Below are 16,817 nucleotides of genomic sequence, written 5' to 3'. Positions count from 1 at the left end.
GCAAGCGGATGGAATGGTTCGCATCAATCGATCTTTACGCTTACCTTTCGCTTCTTTCCTCCGGGAATGGATTGGGGATTGGGAGGGCGAGCGAAGGGGAAGGGGCGTCGTGTCTCGCGAGCTAGTCGGCTGATGCGGGTGGCCAACTGCTCACTGCGTGCGGACGATAGAGCCAGCTCGCGGCCAGCTGCTGCTCCTTACGATGTAGGCGCCGGCGAGCCCTAGCGGCGGGATGGGGTGATGGGGGCCGTGGTCGGCCGCCGCCAGCAGGAGGTGTAAGGAAGGGATGGGGGAAGCTGAGAGGAGGCAGCGGGAGCGGGAGCATGGGGAAGATGAGAGGAGGCAGCGGGAGCGTGGTGTGGCTGTGTTAGGTGGGCTGTGTGGTGTGTACATCATGTCGTGCTAGGTGTTAGCGTGTGGGCCCGAGATTGATGACCACGCGTGGTGTGTGACCTCTCTTATTGGTAGCGTGTAGGATAATTGTACGCTGCCAGTAATACTAGTGTGTTTTTTAACAGCACGCTACCACTATTCTATTATTAGTGGAGCGCTCAAGTACAGCACGCTAATAGTATTCTAAATACTATTATTAGGGGGTCGCATATACTAGTGGCGTGTAATTTTTTCAAGCACGCTGCCAGTAATGTATTATTAGTGGCGTAGCAGGTTTGGGCATGCTATTGCTATTACTAGTGGCCTGCTTAAAAGTGGGTGAGCCATCAATACTGTGACCCCTATGAAGGTTTCCTTACTAGTGTTTATTTGAGCAGATAGACCTTTCAATTATCTAAGAAAACATAGTTTGCTCAAATAAATAGAATGTAACCGTGGCTAAAATTTTGTGCATATTTCATGAAGTCATACACTTCTCATATTTATTTATACGTCTGTACTTCACAGTCACATAATCTAGTAAGTTTGTCCTTTTACTATTCACGATCTTCTCCTTGGCAATCGTCACGATATTACCTAAGCATATCAATTCTGACGAGCACCACGTGTTCAGCAACGTCAGCCTACAAGTCCGCATTTGAACGGTGATACATCGCACTCGGAGCAAGCATTTTCGTTGAATCAATTCCATAAGCATAAGGCTATGTGATATGTTAGCTAGAATCGATTCCATCTGCCGCTACCCAATCAAATCATGGAGTATCTAACCCATCTATAGACAAGGCTAGCTGTGGCTCTTGCTCACTGGCTTCTCTCCAAGTCGACCTGGCCTATAAACTGATTTAAATATGACAACCATACACCACCATATATATCGTCAATCCTTTGGTTTTTCTTCTCCCTCAGCAATATATCATATATGAGAACCATAAATAGGTAGATAGATATATTCGACGAAAAAGGATAGTCACAGCTCCCAGGCACATCATCCACGGCGATCACCACAAGAATCTTGTGGCTCGAGCCCAAAAAACCAAAACCAAAGGAATCCACATTCTCCAACCCATCCATCAAGCTCAAAATGACCTAATCTTCTGCTGCCTCCTGATCGGCAAGAGGAGGGAAGTAAATGAGGAAGAAAGACCGAAGAGGACAAGGGATCAGCTAGGCAAAGCTGAAAAAATCGGAAGCAGAGCATCACAATAAAGGTTAATCACTCCTTCCCATTACCCACACGACCACAGCAAAATCAAGCATGCATATATGTAACTGCAGATAGGGATCACCACAATGATCATGTATGAACACGGAAGAATACTGATCCATGTGAGCTGCAAGTAAAACCTAGAGTAGACATGTGTGATTAGGCTACGGAGGTGAGAAAGAATTGGGGATGGATGAGAATTAATAGGTGGGAGAGGAGGCTAGAAGATGAGAATTAATAGGTGACAGCTGGAGCCGACCCAAATTAAAGGATCATCCCAGGTCTCCATCTGTTGACATGTGTTTAGGGCGTACACTTGCAGGTGTGAATGTGGTGTGCGTGTGTATCCCTTGGACCCTAGCCGCGGTCTGTGAGCTGTGTTGAGGGTGTGCGTGCGTGCGTTGTGCTTTGCGCGCGTGTGCCTGCGCTGCCTAGAATTTTGTTGTCCGTGATTTATTATATTTTTTTCGAGTATCATAACTCATAAGTTGGTACGTTTCGATTGTAGAAGTTTATTTTGTCTAGTATGCACATGCACCACGTAAAAGATCAATGTTTTATTGTACATATTTGCCGTTGCAGGTATTCGATCAAGAGCTCAAACTTACCAATGTCGATCTCACCAGAATTGCCATGGCGAGGTGCTGCTGCATTCTTTCGCCAACCTGTGAACAGATCTGATGAACTTGCAGCTCAATCCCTAATAGAAGCAATCTACAATTATAATGTCAGGTACTCATCATCTATAAAAACTTATTGGATTATCAAAAATTGGATTCATGTGGAAGCTATAATGTATACAAAAAATGTAGAATTTGAAAATTCATTGAATTATAAATAATTCACTAGACCACATATTGCACTTTTTTTGTGGGATACTTTCCCACCTATAAAACTCAGCACGACAATATATATTTGGGGGAAAAAGACAATCCTCACTACCTGTGACATACGAAATCTGCCTATGGTAAGCTCATTTCTCAATCACTCAAAACTTCCATTTTATTTTGTGGGGTGTATTGTTGATTTGAATTCATGAACAACATACAACCTCAATGTCCATTACCAGTATTTACGGTGGTAGAAACTTAGAGCATGCAATTGATTTTGACTAACAAATTTCTATTCACTTCTATAAACACTAGTACAGAATTCATCATGTCTACCGAATTAAAAACACCATCCCTCACTGAGTATTTGTACCGGCCCAAAAACCAATACAAATAGTCAATTCGGGTTTTTGTTGCAAACCAGTAAATAAGGCCCTACCGCTTTTTAACAAAAACAATTAGGAATACTACCACTACCAGTTTGTGTTGCAAACGGTAGGAAAATCTGCCTCATTCCTACCGGTATTTTACCAAAAAATGTAGGAATACTCTCCCTACCGGTTTTTATTGCAAACCGGTAGGAAAAGCTAGCCATTATCCCTACAAATTCTTAAGCCCTCATCAATTGGTTTGACCATTGGGGCCAAGAACCAGTGAGGATACACTATACATGTTGGTTGTTGCAAAACCACTAGGGATAATGGTGTTCCCTATGACATTTTCTATACTAGTGAAATGCTTTTTAATGAAATATATTTGACAAATAACACAAGGGAGTAGATTTTTGTTTCTTTATTTTGGTGCTTCTTTGTTGACATTCTAGATATCTCACTAATAATTTCCATAATAGTTCGCCTTGTGCTTTATTTTGCTACAAAATTTCCTCCATATGTTGATACATGTTGCCACGTGTACTTTATTATATTATCATTTGCTCTTCCCTAGTTGACTTCACGTGAAAATGAAGTATTCTATAATTTTTTAGTTAATTGCGTTAGCCAGGATTTTGAACTCGAGACCTCTTGGCTATTATTTAATAGCATGGATAAGAAAGGGCAGCTTATACTTTAACATTCCCATCTGACATCTTGATAACCTTTCTTAGGTTAATTGTATTTCGTCATTGTTCTAAATTTTTAACTCAAATATATTTTTCTATTTTTTGTTTAAAATTGGTCCAAGATAAGCAAGCCAGTAATGTAGTGATGTTATCATTTTAACATTTTCTTTGGGCATTTCCTACTCATTTCAGGTGCTCGATTTCATCAAATTTGCCTGCCATTGAGTACAGAAGTAGTGATGGAGAAATAGATATCATGCGCCATGTGTTCCGATGGGATAAAGCTCCATACAAATATGTCTTTCAAAATGGATTTGAAGCAAGGAGACAAGACAAAGACGCTCCTGATGAAACTTATTTCAATTTGGAGCATTATGTAACTACCGGCGGGAGGCCTATTGACACTCGAAGGGATACAACTCATGCCTATGTTAGCACTACAATAAGTAGTTCGTGGTATCCCAGTGTCAACCCTGGCAGTGTAGATCTCTTATACCGTTATGAGATATATGCCCCCGGAGGAATATGGGTTTCTCAAACATTGGGCAACAGATATAGCTACAGTGCTCAAGATGAGGTTGCCTTTCCTGCCGGCATTGCTACTCAATATATTCGATCAGCGCAAATTTTTGAACTCACAAATGCCAGGTATTTCTTTTCCCACCTTATGATATTGCAACCATAAGTTATGATATAGAACCCTTTAATGTTTCTCAGAACCTTTGTTATAGTGTAGAGGGGGATAAGAAATTTATTGAAAGCATTTGGAGCACATATGCTCTCACATAATCATTTGACAGTAGAACGCTCTCCCTTCCGAGTCGCCTCCCTCCCAGGCGGCTCCGGAGGCGCCCCTCCAGCCCAACCCTAAGCCCCCCTCCCCCCCATAGCTCTCTCCTGCAGGCCGTTGCCGCTGCCGCTGGCAGTGATGGCGGCGCCTATCCAGCCAATTCGGCGGTGGGCAGGGGAAATGTCTCTCGGCCACGTCTCATGAGGGTTGGTGGGCGTCGGCGGAGGGCCATGGGCGGCGTGGCTGGACTTGGTCGGGGCCTGAGCGCCTCCACCAGAGCGGCGACGAGGAGGGGGTGGTGCGCTGCCGGGCACCTGACCGCGCGGTGGTGCTATGGGTCACCTCAATCCGATCTGGGTCTTGGGCCAAGATCTGGACCGGGTGGGTCTAGGCAGGTGTGGTCCTGGTGTTGGTCCTTGCCATGCCGACGGGCCGTGCTGGACTACCCTCTCCATGTCTTCCGATCTGGTTGGTACTTGACCGGTGGCGAGGGGGCTGCTAGTCTTGCGAATAATGGTGGTGGTCCTCGGATTCTTCTCGCGCCAAGTAAAGATCTGTCGGAAGCTTGTTTCCATCAGTCTGGCTGGATTGTCGTGTTCCGGAAGACCCTGCCGGCGAAATTCATTGTGCGATCAATGCCTGAAGATTCCTGGATTGGGTGGTTTTCGGTCATGCGTACCCATATTTTATCTGGCCGTTTGGTTTCAGAGGGAGCGCTTCGAAGCTCTGCTGGCTGGTAATATCATGGAGCACGCTTTTGTTCCATGGTGCTGGCGGGGAATGTCAGGAAGGTTGAGATCTATGGACTAGCAATGGTGGTCGGGTCTTGGTGGTGATGTGGAATTGTCTTGGTGTTTCGTGACTTGAATCAACGACATGTAAGTGGGGGCGACTGCACAGGAGAAGATCGGAGTCTTATCTTTCAGGGTGAAAATCCAAGGTCTGGCCTTAATTGGTTGTACTTGGCAATGTTCTTGTTGAAGGCATTGTTTTGAGAGCGAGAACTTTCTTTAGGGTGAAAACCTAAGATCTATGATCGGGCGATGACAATGTTTGTGCACTATTTCCTTCTTGGAGGCGTCGCTTATGGAGAAGCTGATCTTCTGGTGTTGTTTTGGTGGTGTCAGTGTTGCTGGTTCAAGAAATGGATCGCTGTAGCGGGACTTTTGTTTTTTGTAATTCTTCTCTTTTTTTGGCTGTGTGCATCCTTTATGTTATTAGAACATGATGTTGTTGCAGAGGCTGGGTGTAATTGGTATCTACGCGATATTAATATATGCTTTTTATCGAAAAAATTTGACAGTAGAACAAAATTTGCCCAGTAAAACCTAATAAGAAGATTTGTGTGGGGATGACAATTTCCTCTGATGGCTTCTATCCTGACTTACGAAAAACTTCAGACAGAAAATCAATGTGAATGTTTGGTTGTTGACTTTTCACCAAAACTTTGTCATCGCTACGCAAAAAAAAATGTCTTTCCCACAAAAATACTTCTTAATAGGTTTCGCTGAGCAAAAAAAATAGTCGACAACAATTACAATACTTTTTTTTTTTGTGGGGAGACAATTACAATACTAACCATGAAGGATGGACTAGTTCTCTCCTGTTACATTTGCAATCATATTACATGAACCTGTTTTGTTGAGCATATCTTACAGGCTGTCATTTGTAACAAATAAGCATCTCCTGCTGCAGCAAACATACAGAACGCAGACGAGTGAATACCATTTTATACAGAAACAAGAATTTCAATCCTAATTCACATCCAGAGAGGAGGCTCAGGATACAGAGCCCAGTTTGCCATTACATGGATGAAAATAATCAGAGGAAGAAACTAGTAATTCAGGAAGTCCCAGAACGACATTTGTCAGTGGACGATGCAAATGATGAGGTAAATGAGTACTATACAGAGGGAGTCACTAATGTTGACAACTACATTGACTCAGCATTTCGCTCTACACGGAAGAATGAAGCCTATATTTTCATCAAGGAAGAGAATGTTATCATCAACTACGGTCCTGCAACAAGAGATGACAAAATAATCAGCGGCCTAAGGTATATAGGCAATATTTTCCACTCTCTTGTGGGCACTTCTTTTGCCGAGCATGGGATAGATGCGGCTTTTGGTTGCCATGATAATGATGGACTTTTCTGTCCTCGTAGTGAAGCCATGATCTTTTCTGGGAATCTTTGTGCAAGGATAAACTTTGCGCCACGGACCACTAGGGATCGGATTATACAAGGTCCTAAAACCATCTGGCAGATGTTTCCCTTCTTCAAAGGGACCAATTTTGTGAATGGGATAGATGCTGCGTTTGAATCCACTGTGGCCAGTGAAGCCTACCTGTTCAAAGGCTCAGAGTATGCTCTCATTGACTATTCCAAGCTAATCCTGATAAAGATGTGCGCCATAACGGATGAGTTCAAGTGCTTTCGTAACAGCGACTTGTTTGCAAGAGACATTGGAGCTGCCCTTGCCTCTCATGTGTCCAAAGACGCCTACCTGTTCAAGGATAACAACTATATTCTGTTTAACTTTACCCCTAGGGAAACAAATCACTATATCATTGGTGGTCCGAAGGAGATAGTTCCTAGAAACTGGCTCTCATTGAAGGGCATCCTGCCCCGCAAGAACAAGGGAGTTGACATTTACAAGTTTACCCAACCAAACCCTGTGCGCGACCAGGACGACTAGTAATGAGATTTTATTTAACTATGCATGCAAAGTGCGTTTGTTGATTCTGATTGTTCATCTGTTAGTATGTGTACTTTCCAGTGGGAGTTCCTTGCGTGGCTTGCTGATCCACTTCCTGTTTGTGTAGCTATTACCTTGCTGATAATATCATATATTGACTAGATGTACTTCTTGTTGTGATATTTAGGCCAATGGACTATATATAGACACTTGTCTCTAAATGGGCCACTAGGCCCATCACAGGTGCAGCTTAAGAAGGAGCCCGCGTAGGAGGAGTCATCTTAGTCTTATATTGCTTCTCAATAAAAGAGAGGCATCTCTACCACCCCATATATCGAGAGAAGGGGTTCTCAAGTTGTACACTGTCAGAAATCAATAAAGTTGGGAGTCATTGGACTATCTCTTGTCTTTATGCTTTTCTTAATTATTGTTTTGTGCAGTAATGTGATTTCACAACATGTTATCAGCATGGCTGGCTCCGCAGTCCGACGTATGTTCCAACGATGATGACGCCATGACACCGCTGCCAATAGGAATGCCACCCTCCCTTGCCGGCCAACCTCCGCTATGGTAGAAGCCGCTGTCGTGCCAACCCCGTGGTCTAGTCCTGACTTGGAAGACCCGCTGCCTCCTGCCGCCACCCGGCATGGCATGTGTCTAAGCTTGCTGCCGTTACCGCCATAGCGGAATGGAGCCCGCTCACCACACCATCCTCCCAATGGAAGAGCCTGCCGACAACCATGGCTGTCGTCAATATGGCCTCGAGCGACGGGATCAGAGCCGCTCTCACCATCGTCAACCTTCGGCTGATGTGTGTGCTGCTGTGTATTTTGCACATGTGCGGAGGACGGCCGACAAGGTCACCAAAACCTCACACAGGCCCTACTCTGTGCCATTTCTGACATGCCATGCCACTGTGAGATCTCCCTGCCCCCAGTTCAAAAGTGCCATATGCGCCGTTGCCATTGAGCCACCGAGTTGGACGGTTAGGGAAAACCCCAACTGTACTGGACTCTTAGTCGTGGTCGGGCTATGCCATAGGGGGAGGGAGAGGAGCAGCGTGTAATGTCCTGGAAAATATTCCATATTAGATTTGCCTGTTGTTTTTATTTTGTGCATCATCATGACATCATGCATATTTTTCTGGCATATTTTCAACCGTAAAATTATTTTACTAAAACCCTATTTTTGTTTTGCTAAGATATCCTGGTGAATTAATAAAGTCATCCCCTCTTTTTCTTATATTGAAATTAACACGCAACGAAATTTTCTAGCCTATTTCAATCCGCCAAAATGCTTTCTAGTATTAATAAAATAAAAGCAGTTAAAAGGTAGATAAAATTTTGGCTCAAAACCAGCACAGATCCATCTACCTTTGCCTCTATAAAGAGACCCCTTCTCCCCTTCCATCACAAACCATAGCCCCTTTTTGCCCACTTCTTTTAGATCTGAAATTTCTTTCCTAAATTCCTCAAATCTTTTCCTCTTCCTTCTTGTCCGAATATCCTCCTATCTTCCCAAAAATTTCTGTGCATCTCTTTCTTCTCTGCCGGGCCGCCATTCCTTTTCGTCCACACCAGCCGAACCAGCGCATCCATCCTTTCAGCAAGCAACACCACAAATTGCATCACATGCTCTCTCAAGATCCTAACATAGCTACTATAAGCACATCTGACTATCAAAGTGAAGCTTATACAACTTCTCAACTTCCATTAAATTCCACACGGTACTACACTACAGTAAATCTATTCTGACTGATGACACCGATTTAGCCTAATTGACCTACTTGTCAAGGTTTAGGATAAGAAATCCACCACTATCATGAAACACCTTTTTTCTTAGCATATTCCTGCTGACTCGTTAACATGTTCTACTCCATCATATAATGAATCGCCTCTGTTGGACAAGGCGACGCCTAGCCACCGCTTAAGCACGCTTAGGCCCTAGGCGATGTACAAACGCCCCGCCTAGGGCATAAACGGAAGTCTAGGCAATGTAACCAAGAATTTCCATTGTATTCCAGATGTGATCTACTACCACCACTGTTTTAAGGCTCCAATGATGTCCTACCAACTTGGAATGAAACAAGATAACTAACTAACTTCACTTAAGAAAAAAAAAGTAAGAAAGTCGACTCAAGTCTGTCAGGATTATCTCAATTGAATATCCATCCCAAGTCTTAAGAAGAATTGGTTTAGGTAAGATAATTTCCTATAGTCACTACCCAACCTACATATCTCCTTTAAAGAGTTTTAATCCTAAGTTCAAAGTATTTTTTCTGATACCAGTTGCGGTGACCTAGCATACCACTACATGTTGTAGTACGCAAGTCATTGACATAACACCAATAAAACACCATTCCACCATTATTACATCCATCAGAGTGGTACAACAGAAATATCGTGGGTCCAAGGTATGACTATAGAATTACATCTCTTACTCTTTACAAAAGATCTTCAAAACCTCCTATGTACAATGAGGTAAGCCTAAGCAAAGAGAAATCCAAAAAGGTCAACTCGTAGACTAGGCTAGACTATCACTAGATCTACCTCTATTACTAACTGGCTTGTGATACGTCCATTTTGCATCACTATTTTATATCATAATTTACTGTTATTCATTGATATATTTCATATTCAGAGATGATACTTATGTTATTTCATCTATTTTGCATGTTTCATGATTATTGGAGAATCGCGCACCGGAGTCAGGATTCTGCTGGAAAAAGCACCGTCAGAATGCAATATTTGGGAAGACCAACAATTGACGGAAATTACAAGGAAAATCTTATTTTTCCAGAAGACGGAGACAGCCAAAAGGAGGAGCCGAGGAGGGCCGCCATGGGCCCCCCCATAGGCCGACGCGGGCCCAGGCCTGGCCGCGCCGCCTTGTGGGGAGGGGGCCCACAGCCCCCTCTGGCCTCCTCTCCTTCGCGTACTTCTTCGTCCCGAAAACCTAAGCTCCAATGATGTGATCACCACCACTGTTTTAAGGCTCCAATGATGTCCTACCAACTTGGAATGAAACAAGATAACTAACTAACTTCACTTAAGAAAAAAAAAGTAAGAAAGTCGACTCAAGTCTGTCAGGATTATCTCAATTGAATATCCATCCCAAGTCTTAAGAAGAATTGGTTTAGGTAAGATAATTTCCTATAGTCACTACCCAACCTACATATCTCCTTTAAAGAGTTTTAATCCTAAGGTCAAAGTATTTTTTCTGATACCAGTTGCGGTGACCTAGCATACCACTACATGTTGTAGTATGCAAGTCATTGACATAACACCAATAAAACACCATTCCACCATTATTACATCCATCAGAGTGGTACAACAGAAATATCGTGGGTCCAAGGTATGACTATAGAATTACATCTCTGACTCTTTACAAAAGATCTTCAAAACCTCCTATGTACAATGAGGTAAGCCTAAGCAAAGAGAAATCCAAAAAGGTCAACTCGTAGACTAGGCTAGACTATCACTAGATCTACCTCTATTACTAACTGGCTTGTGATACGTCCATTTTGCATCACTATTTTATATCATAATTTACTTGTTATTCATTGATATATTTCATATTCAGAGATGATACTTATGTTATTTCATCTATTTTGCATGTTTCATGATTATTGGAGAATCGCGCACCGGAGTCGGGATTCTGCTTGGAAAAAGCACCGTCGGAATGCAATATTTGGGAAGACCAACAATTGACGGAAATTACAAGGAAAATCTTATTTTTCCTGAAGACGGAGACAGCCAAAAGGAGGAGCCGAGGAGGGCCGCCATGGGCCCCCCATAGGCCGGCGCGGGCCCAGGCCTGGCCGCGCCGCCTTGTGGGGAGGGGGCCCACAGCCCCCTTCGGCCTCCTCTCCTTCGCGTACTTCTTCGTCCCGAAAACCTAAGCTCCAGAGAGGATCGCGAATAGACACAACCGCCTCTACGGGGCGGAAAACACCAGAGAGAAAAGAGCTCTCCGGCAGGCTGAAATCTGCCGGAGAAATTCCCTCCCGGAGGGGGAAATCGACGCCATCGTCACCGTCATCGAGCTGGACATCATTGGGATCATCATCACCATCATCTCCATCATCATCACCGCCATCTCCACCGCTGCACCTCGTCTCCGCTGTAACATCTAGGGTTGAATCTTGATTGTTTGATAGGGGAAACTCTCCCGGTATTGATTACTACTTGTTATTGATGCTATTGAGTGAAACCATTGAACCAAGGTTTATGTTCAGATTGTTATTCATCATCATATCACCTCTGATCATGTTCCATATGATGGCTCGTGAGTAGTTCGTTTAGTTCTTGAGGACATGGGTGAAGTCTAAATGTTAGTAGTGAATTATGTTGGGTAATATTCAATGGTTTGATATTTAAGTTGTGGTGTTATTCTTCGAGTGGTGTCATGTGAACGTCGACTACATGACACTTCACCTTTATGGGCCTAGGGGAATACATCTTGTATTCGTTTGCTAATTGTGGGGTTGCCGGAGTGACAGCAACCTGAACCCCCGTTGGTATATCGATGCAGGAGGGATAGCATGATCTCAGAGTTTAAGGTCTGTGGTTAGATTTATCTTAATTACTTTCTTGTAGTTGCGGATGCTTGCAAGGGGTATAATCACAAGTATGTATTAGTCCTAGGAAGGGCGGTGCATTAGCATAGGTTCACCCACACAACACTTATCAAAACAATGAAGATTAATCAACTATATGAAGCGAAAGCACTAGACTAAATACCCGTGTGTCCTCGAGAACGTTTGGTCATTATAAGTAAACAAACCGGCTTGTCCTTTGTGCTAAAAAGGATTGGGCCACTCGCTGCAATTATTACTCTCGCATTTTACTTACTCGTACTTTATTTATCTGCTATATCAAAACCCCCTGAAAACTTGTCTGTGAGCATTTACAGTGAATCCTTCATCGAAACTGCTTGTCAACACCTTCTGCTCCTCGTTGGGTTCGACACTCTTATTTATCGAAAGTACTACGATACACCCCCTATACTTGTGGGTCATCAAGACTATTTTCCGGCGCCGTTGCCGGGAGTGAAGTGCTATTGGTAAGTGGAATTGGTAAGGGAAACTTTTACTCGTACGTGCTGTTTTTATTTCTGCTCTCTGCCATAATTCATTATGGAGAGATCTTCTCTTGAATTCCTATTTGAAAAATCTACTACTACTGCAAAGGTAGTGGATGAGGCGCCAGGTGAGAAAGAGGTTCCATATAAAATACCTATGAAAATTATTGAACGTGTTGTGGATAACCACTATGAAGGGGATGGAACTGTCCATCCTGGAGATCATTTACTGTTTTTACATGAATTATGCGGTTTATTCAAGTGTGCAGGTATTGCAATGGATGAAGTTAGGAAGAAACTATTCTCTATATCGCTGTCTGGTAAAGCGGCGCATTGGTATAAATTACTAAAGAATGGGGATTCTCTTGATTGGAAGGATATTGTGCCTCTATTTTATTCTAAATTCTATCCTCCAAGTGAAATTCACAAAGACCGGAACCGCATATATAATTTCTGGCCTCATGATGGAGAGAGTATTGCCCAAGCATGGGGAGATTGAAGTCTTTAATGCTCAAATGCCCCATTCATGAGCTTCCTGGTAATATCATCATTGATAATTTCTATGCAAGACTTTCTTTTCAAGATAAAACCTTGCTGGATACTTCTTGTTCTGGATCATTTACACGCAACAAAGAAGAGTTTAAATGGGACCTTCTTGATCGGATTCAGGAGAATACTGAAGGATGGGAGAACGACCAAGATAGAGAGTCAGGTATAAATTATGATTATGAATGCATTGAAACTTTTATGGATACTGATAAATTTCGAAATATGAGTGCTACTTATGGTCTTGACTCTCAAGTTGTTGCAAATTTCTATAAAGCTTTTGCCTCTCATTTTGAATTGCCTAGGAAGAATTTTAATAAGTATCATGAACCTTACAAAGATAAAACTGATTCACCTATAGGTAAATGTGTTGAAATTAAAACTGTTGATCATATTCTTCCTGAAGCTTATATTGAAAAAACTCCTTTTCCTGCTAAAATGAAGGAGTATTCTGTTATAAATAGTGCGGTTAATAAAAGTGCAAAGAAACCTATAGAACCTGAAGAGCAAATAAAGGTTGAACCTGCTATTGCAATAGTTAAAGATCTTGTGACTGAAAATATAGAAAATGGTCATATTATTTTCTGTGAAGATGCTTCTAATATTGTTTCACATCCTAATAAGTCTAGGAAAACCAGTGTTCCTATGCTCTCTGTTAGAATTGGTGATCATTGTTATTATGGTTTATGCGATATTGGTGCAAGTATTAGTGCTATTCCTTATGAGCTTTACACGGAGATCATGCATGAAATTGGTTCTTGTGAACTTGAAGATATTGATGTGGTTATTCGGCTAGCTAATAGAGAAACTATCTCTCCTATTGGTATTGTTCGAGATGTGGAAGTTCTATGTGGTAAGATTAAATATCCTGCTGACTTCTTGGTACTTGGTTCTGCTGTTAGTAAGTCTTGTCCTATCATTTTTGGTAGACCTTTTCTAAATACTTGTGGAGCTGTTATAGATTGTAAGAAAGAGAAAATTTTGACTAAATTTGCTGGTGAATCCTATGAGTTTAATTTCTCTAAATTTGCCAAAACTCCTTATAAAGCTGATTTGCCTAACAATGATTTTAGAGTTGAACAGTGTGCATCTATTGATCTTGCTCCTAATAATCCTTTGCAGCAACATTTGGAGAATAGTGAGAGTGAAGTCTTTAGGGAAGAAAGGAATGAGCTTGATGAAATTTTCCTTCGTCAACCTATTCTTAAACATGATTTACCGGTTGAAGATCTAGGTACAACGCCACCACCAAAGGAAGATCCTGTTTTTTATTTAAAACCATTGCCTGATAATCTTAAGTATGCTCATATTGATGATAAGAAAATATATCCTGTTATTATTAGTTCTAAGCTTTCAGAGTTTGAGGAAGAAAGGTTATTGAAAATATTGAAGAAACACCGAGGAGCTATTGGCTACACTCTTGATGACTTGAAGGGTATTTCTCCCTCTATTTGCCAACATGCCATTAATATGGAAGATGATGCAAAGCCTGTTGTTGAACATCAGCGTCGTCTAATTCCTAAAATGAAGGATGTGGTAAGGAATGAGGTATTAAAACTTCTTGAAGCTGGTATTATATATCCTATTGCCGATAGTAGATGGGTTAGTCCTGTGCATTGTGTTCCTAAGAAAGGAGGAATAACTGTTGTACCTAATGATAATGATGAGCTCATCCCTCAAAGAGTAGTTGTAGGGTATAGAATGTGCATTGATTATCGAAAAGTTAATAAAGTGACTAAGAAAGATCATTACCCTTTACCTTTTATTGATCAAATGTTAGAAAGGTTATCTAAAAATACTCATTTTTTTCCTTTCTTGATGGATATTCTGGGTTTTCACAAATTGCTGTTAAAACTAAAGATCAAGAGAAAACCACTTTCACTTGTCCCTATGGAACTTATGCTTATAGGCGTATGCCTTTTGGTTTATGTAATGCTCCTGCTACTTTTCAAAGATGCATGTCTGTTATTTTTCATGGCTTTTGTGAGAAGATTGTAGAGGTGTTCATGGATGATTTTTCTATCTATGGGAATTCTTTTGATAGTTGCTTGCGAAACCTTGATAAAGTTTTGCAGAGATGTGAAGAAACTAACCTTGTTCTTAATTGGGAGAAATGCCACTTTATGGTTAATGAAGGAATTGTATTGGGACATAAAATTTCTGAGAGAGGTATTGAAGTTGATAGAGCTAAAGTTGAAGCCATTGAGAAGATGCCCTATCCTAGGGATGTTAAAGGTATTCGTAGTGTTCTTGGTCATGCTGGGTTTTATAGGAGATTTATTAAAGATTTCTCTAAGATTTCAAAGCCTCTTATTAATCTTCTTCAAAAAGATGTACCTTTTGTTTTTGATGATGATTGTAAGGAAGCTTTTGAAACTCTAAAGAAAGCCTTGACAACTGCTCCTGTAGTTGAACCTCCTGATTGGAATTTACCTTTTGAGATTATGTGTGATGCTAGTGATTTTGCTGTAGGTGCTGTCCTTGGACAGCGAATAGATAAAAAATTGAATGTTATTCATTATGCTAGTAAAACTCTTGATGCTGCTCAAAGAAATTATGCTACAACTGAAAAAGAAAAATTGTTAGCTGTGGTTTTTGCTTGTGACAAGTTTAGACCCTATATTGTTGATTCAAAAGTTACAATTCATACTGATCATGCTGCAATTAGATACCTTATGGAAAAGAAAGATGCTAAGCCAAGGCTTATTAGATGGGTGCTTCTTTTGCAAGAATTTGATTTGCATATTATAGATAGAAAAGGAGCTGATAATCCTGTTGCTGATAATTTGTCTAGATTGGAAAATATTGCTTATGATCCTGTTCCTGTTAATGATAGTTTTCCAAATGAACAATTGGCTGTAATAAAGGTGAGCTCGCGAGATAGTCCTTGGTATGCTGATTATGCTAACTTTATTGTTTCCAAGTACTTGCCTCCAACCTTTTCAGTCTCAGCAAAGGAGGAAATTCTTTTATGACTTGAGGCATTATTTTTGGGATGACCCACACTTATATAAAGAAAGAGTGGATGGTATTATGCGAAGATGTGTTCCCGAATATGAACAACAAGAGATATTGAGTAAATGTCATGGTAGTGCTTATGGAGGACATCACGCCGGAGATAGAACCGCGCAAAAGGTTCTACAATCGGGTTTTTATTGGCCAACTCTCTTTAAAGATGCAAGGAAATTTATTTTATCTTGTGATGAATGCCAAAGGGTTGGTAATATCTCCAGACGCAATGAAATGCCTATGAATTATACTCTTGTTATTGAACCATTCGATTGTTGGGGATTTGACTTCATGGGTCCTTTCCCTTCTTCAGAAGGTAACACTCATATACTTGTTGCTGTTGATTATGTTACTAAATGGGTGGAAGCCATACCCACAAAAAGTGCTGATGGTGAGACCTCTTTAAGAATGCTTTTAGATATTATTTTTCCTAGATTTGGAGTTCCTAGATATCTTATGACTGATGGAGGTTATCATTTTATTCATGGTGGTTTTAGAAAAACTCTTGCTAAATATGGTATTAATCATAGGATTGCTTCCGCTTATCATCCTCAAGCTAGTGGGCAAGTAGAACTATCAAATAGAGAAATTAAATCTATCTTGCAAAAGACTGTTAATAAATCTAGGAAGAATTGGGCTAGTAAATTGAAGGAAGCACTATGGGCTTATAGAACTGCTTATAAAAATCCTATGGGGATGTCACCTTATAAAATGGTTTATGGAAAAGCTTGTCATTTACCTTTAGAACTAGAGCACAAAGCTTATTGGGCTGTAAGAGAACTTAATAAAGATCCTAAACTTGCTTGGTAAGAAAAGGTTGCTACAATTGAGTTCTTTAGATGAGTGGAGAAGTGAAGCTTATGAAAATGCTAAACTCTTTAAAGAGAAAGTTAAGAAATGGCATGATAGAAGAATTATCAAAAGAGAATTTAATGTTGGGGATAAAGTCCTATTGTATCGGTCTCGTCTCAGATTTTTTGCAGGGAAATTACTCTCAAAATGGGAAGGACCATATGTCATTGTGGAGGTGTATCGTTCAGGGGCAATTAAAATTAGTTCTCTGCAAGGCGATGCCACACAAGTGGTGAATGGACAAAGACTCAAGCATTATATTTCTGGAGATTCTTATAATGAAGATGTTGATGTTATTCAAGTGGTAACTCCGGAAGCTTTCATCAAAGGTCAAATTGACAGTTCTGCAGAGTTCG

The 16,817-nt window shown here is 41.2% G+C and overlaps 1 protein-coding gene across 2 annotated transcripts; it reads left to right on the top strand.

The window, feature by feature from the left end:
- The first annotated feature begins 1,228 nt into the window (after window positions 1-1,228).
- LOC124708034 lies at window positions 1,229-7,371 on the top strand. 2 transcript variants are annotated; one of them, XM_047239726.1, is made up of 5 exons: window positions 1,229-1,601; window positions 2,180-2,329; window positions 3,680-4,135; window positions 5,973-6,332; window positions 6,441-7,371. In XM_047239726.1, the coding sequence occupies exons 2-5, from the start codon at window positions 2,208-2,210 to the stop codon at window positions 6,970-6,972; spliced, it is 1,470 nt and encodes a 489-aa protein (XP_047095682.1). In that variant the 5' UTR covers window positions 1,229-1,601; window positions 2,180-2,207; the 3' UTR covers window positions 6,973-7,371. The 2 variants fall into 2 exon arrangements, with proteins under 2 accessions (XP_047095682.1, XP_047095681.1); XM_047239725.1 differs by having other exon boundaries at window positions 1,230-1,601; window positions 5,973-7,371.
- The last annotated feature ends 9,446 nt before the right edge of the window (window positions 7,372-16,817 follow it).

This window comes from Lolium rigidum, chromosome 4, assembly GCF_022539505.1.
Source record: "Lolium rigidum isolate FL_2022 chromosome 4, APGP_CSIRO_Lrig_0.1, whole genome shotgun sequence".
Taxonomy (NCBI): Eukaryota; Viridiplantae; Streptophyta; class Magnoliopsida; order Poales; family Poaceae; genus Lolium; species Lolium rigidum.
This window is presented reverse-complemented; position numbering and strand designations above follow the sequence as displayed.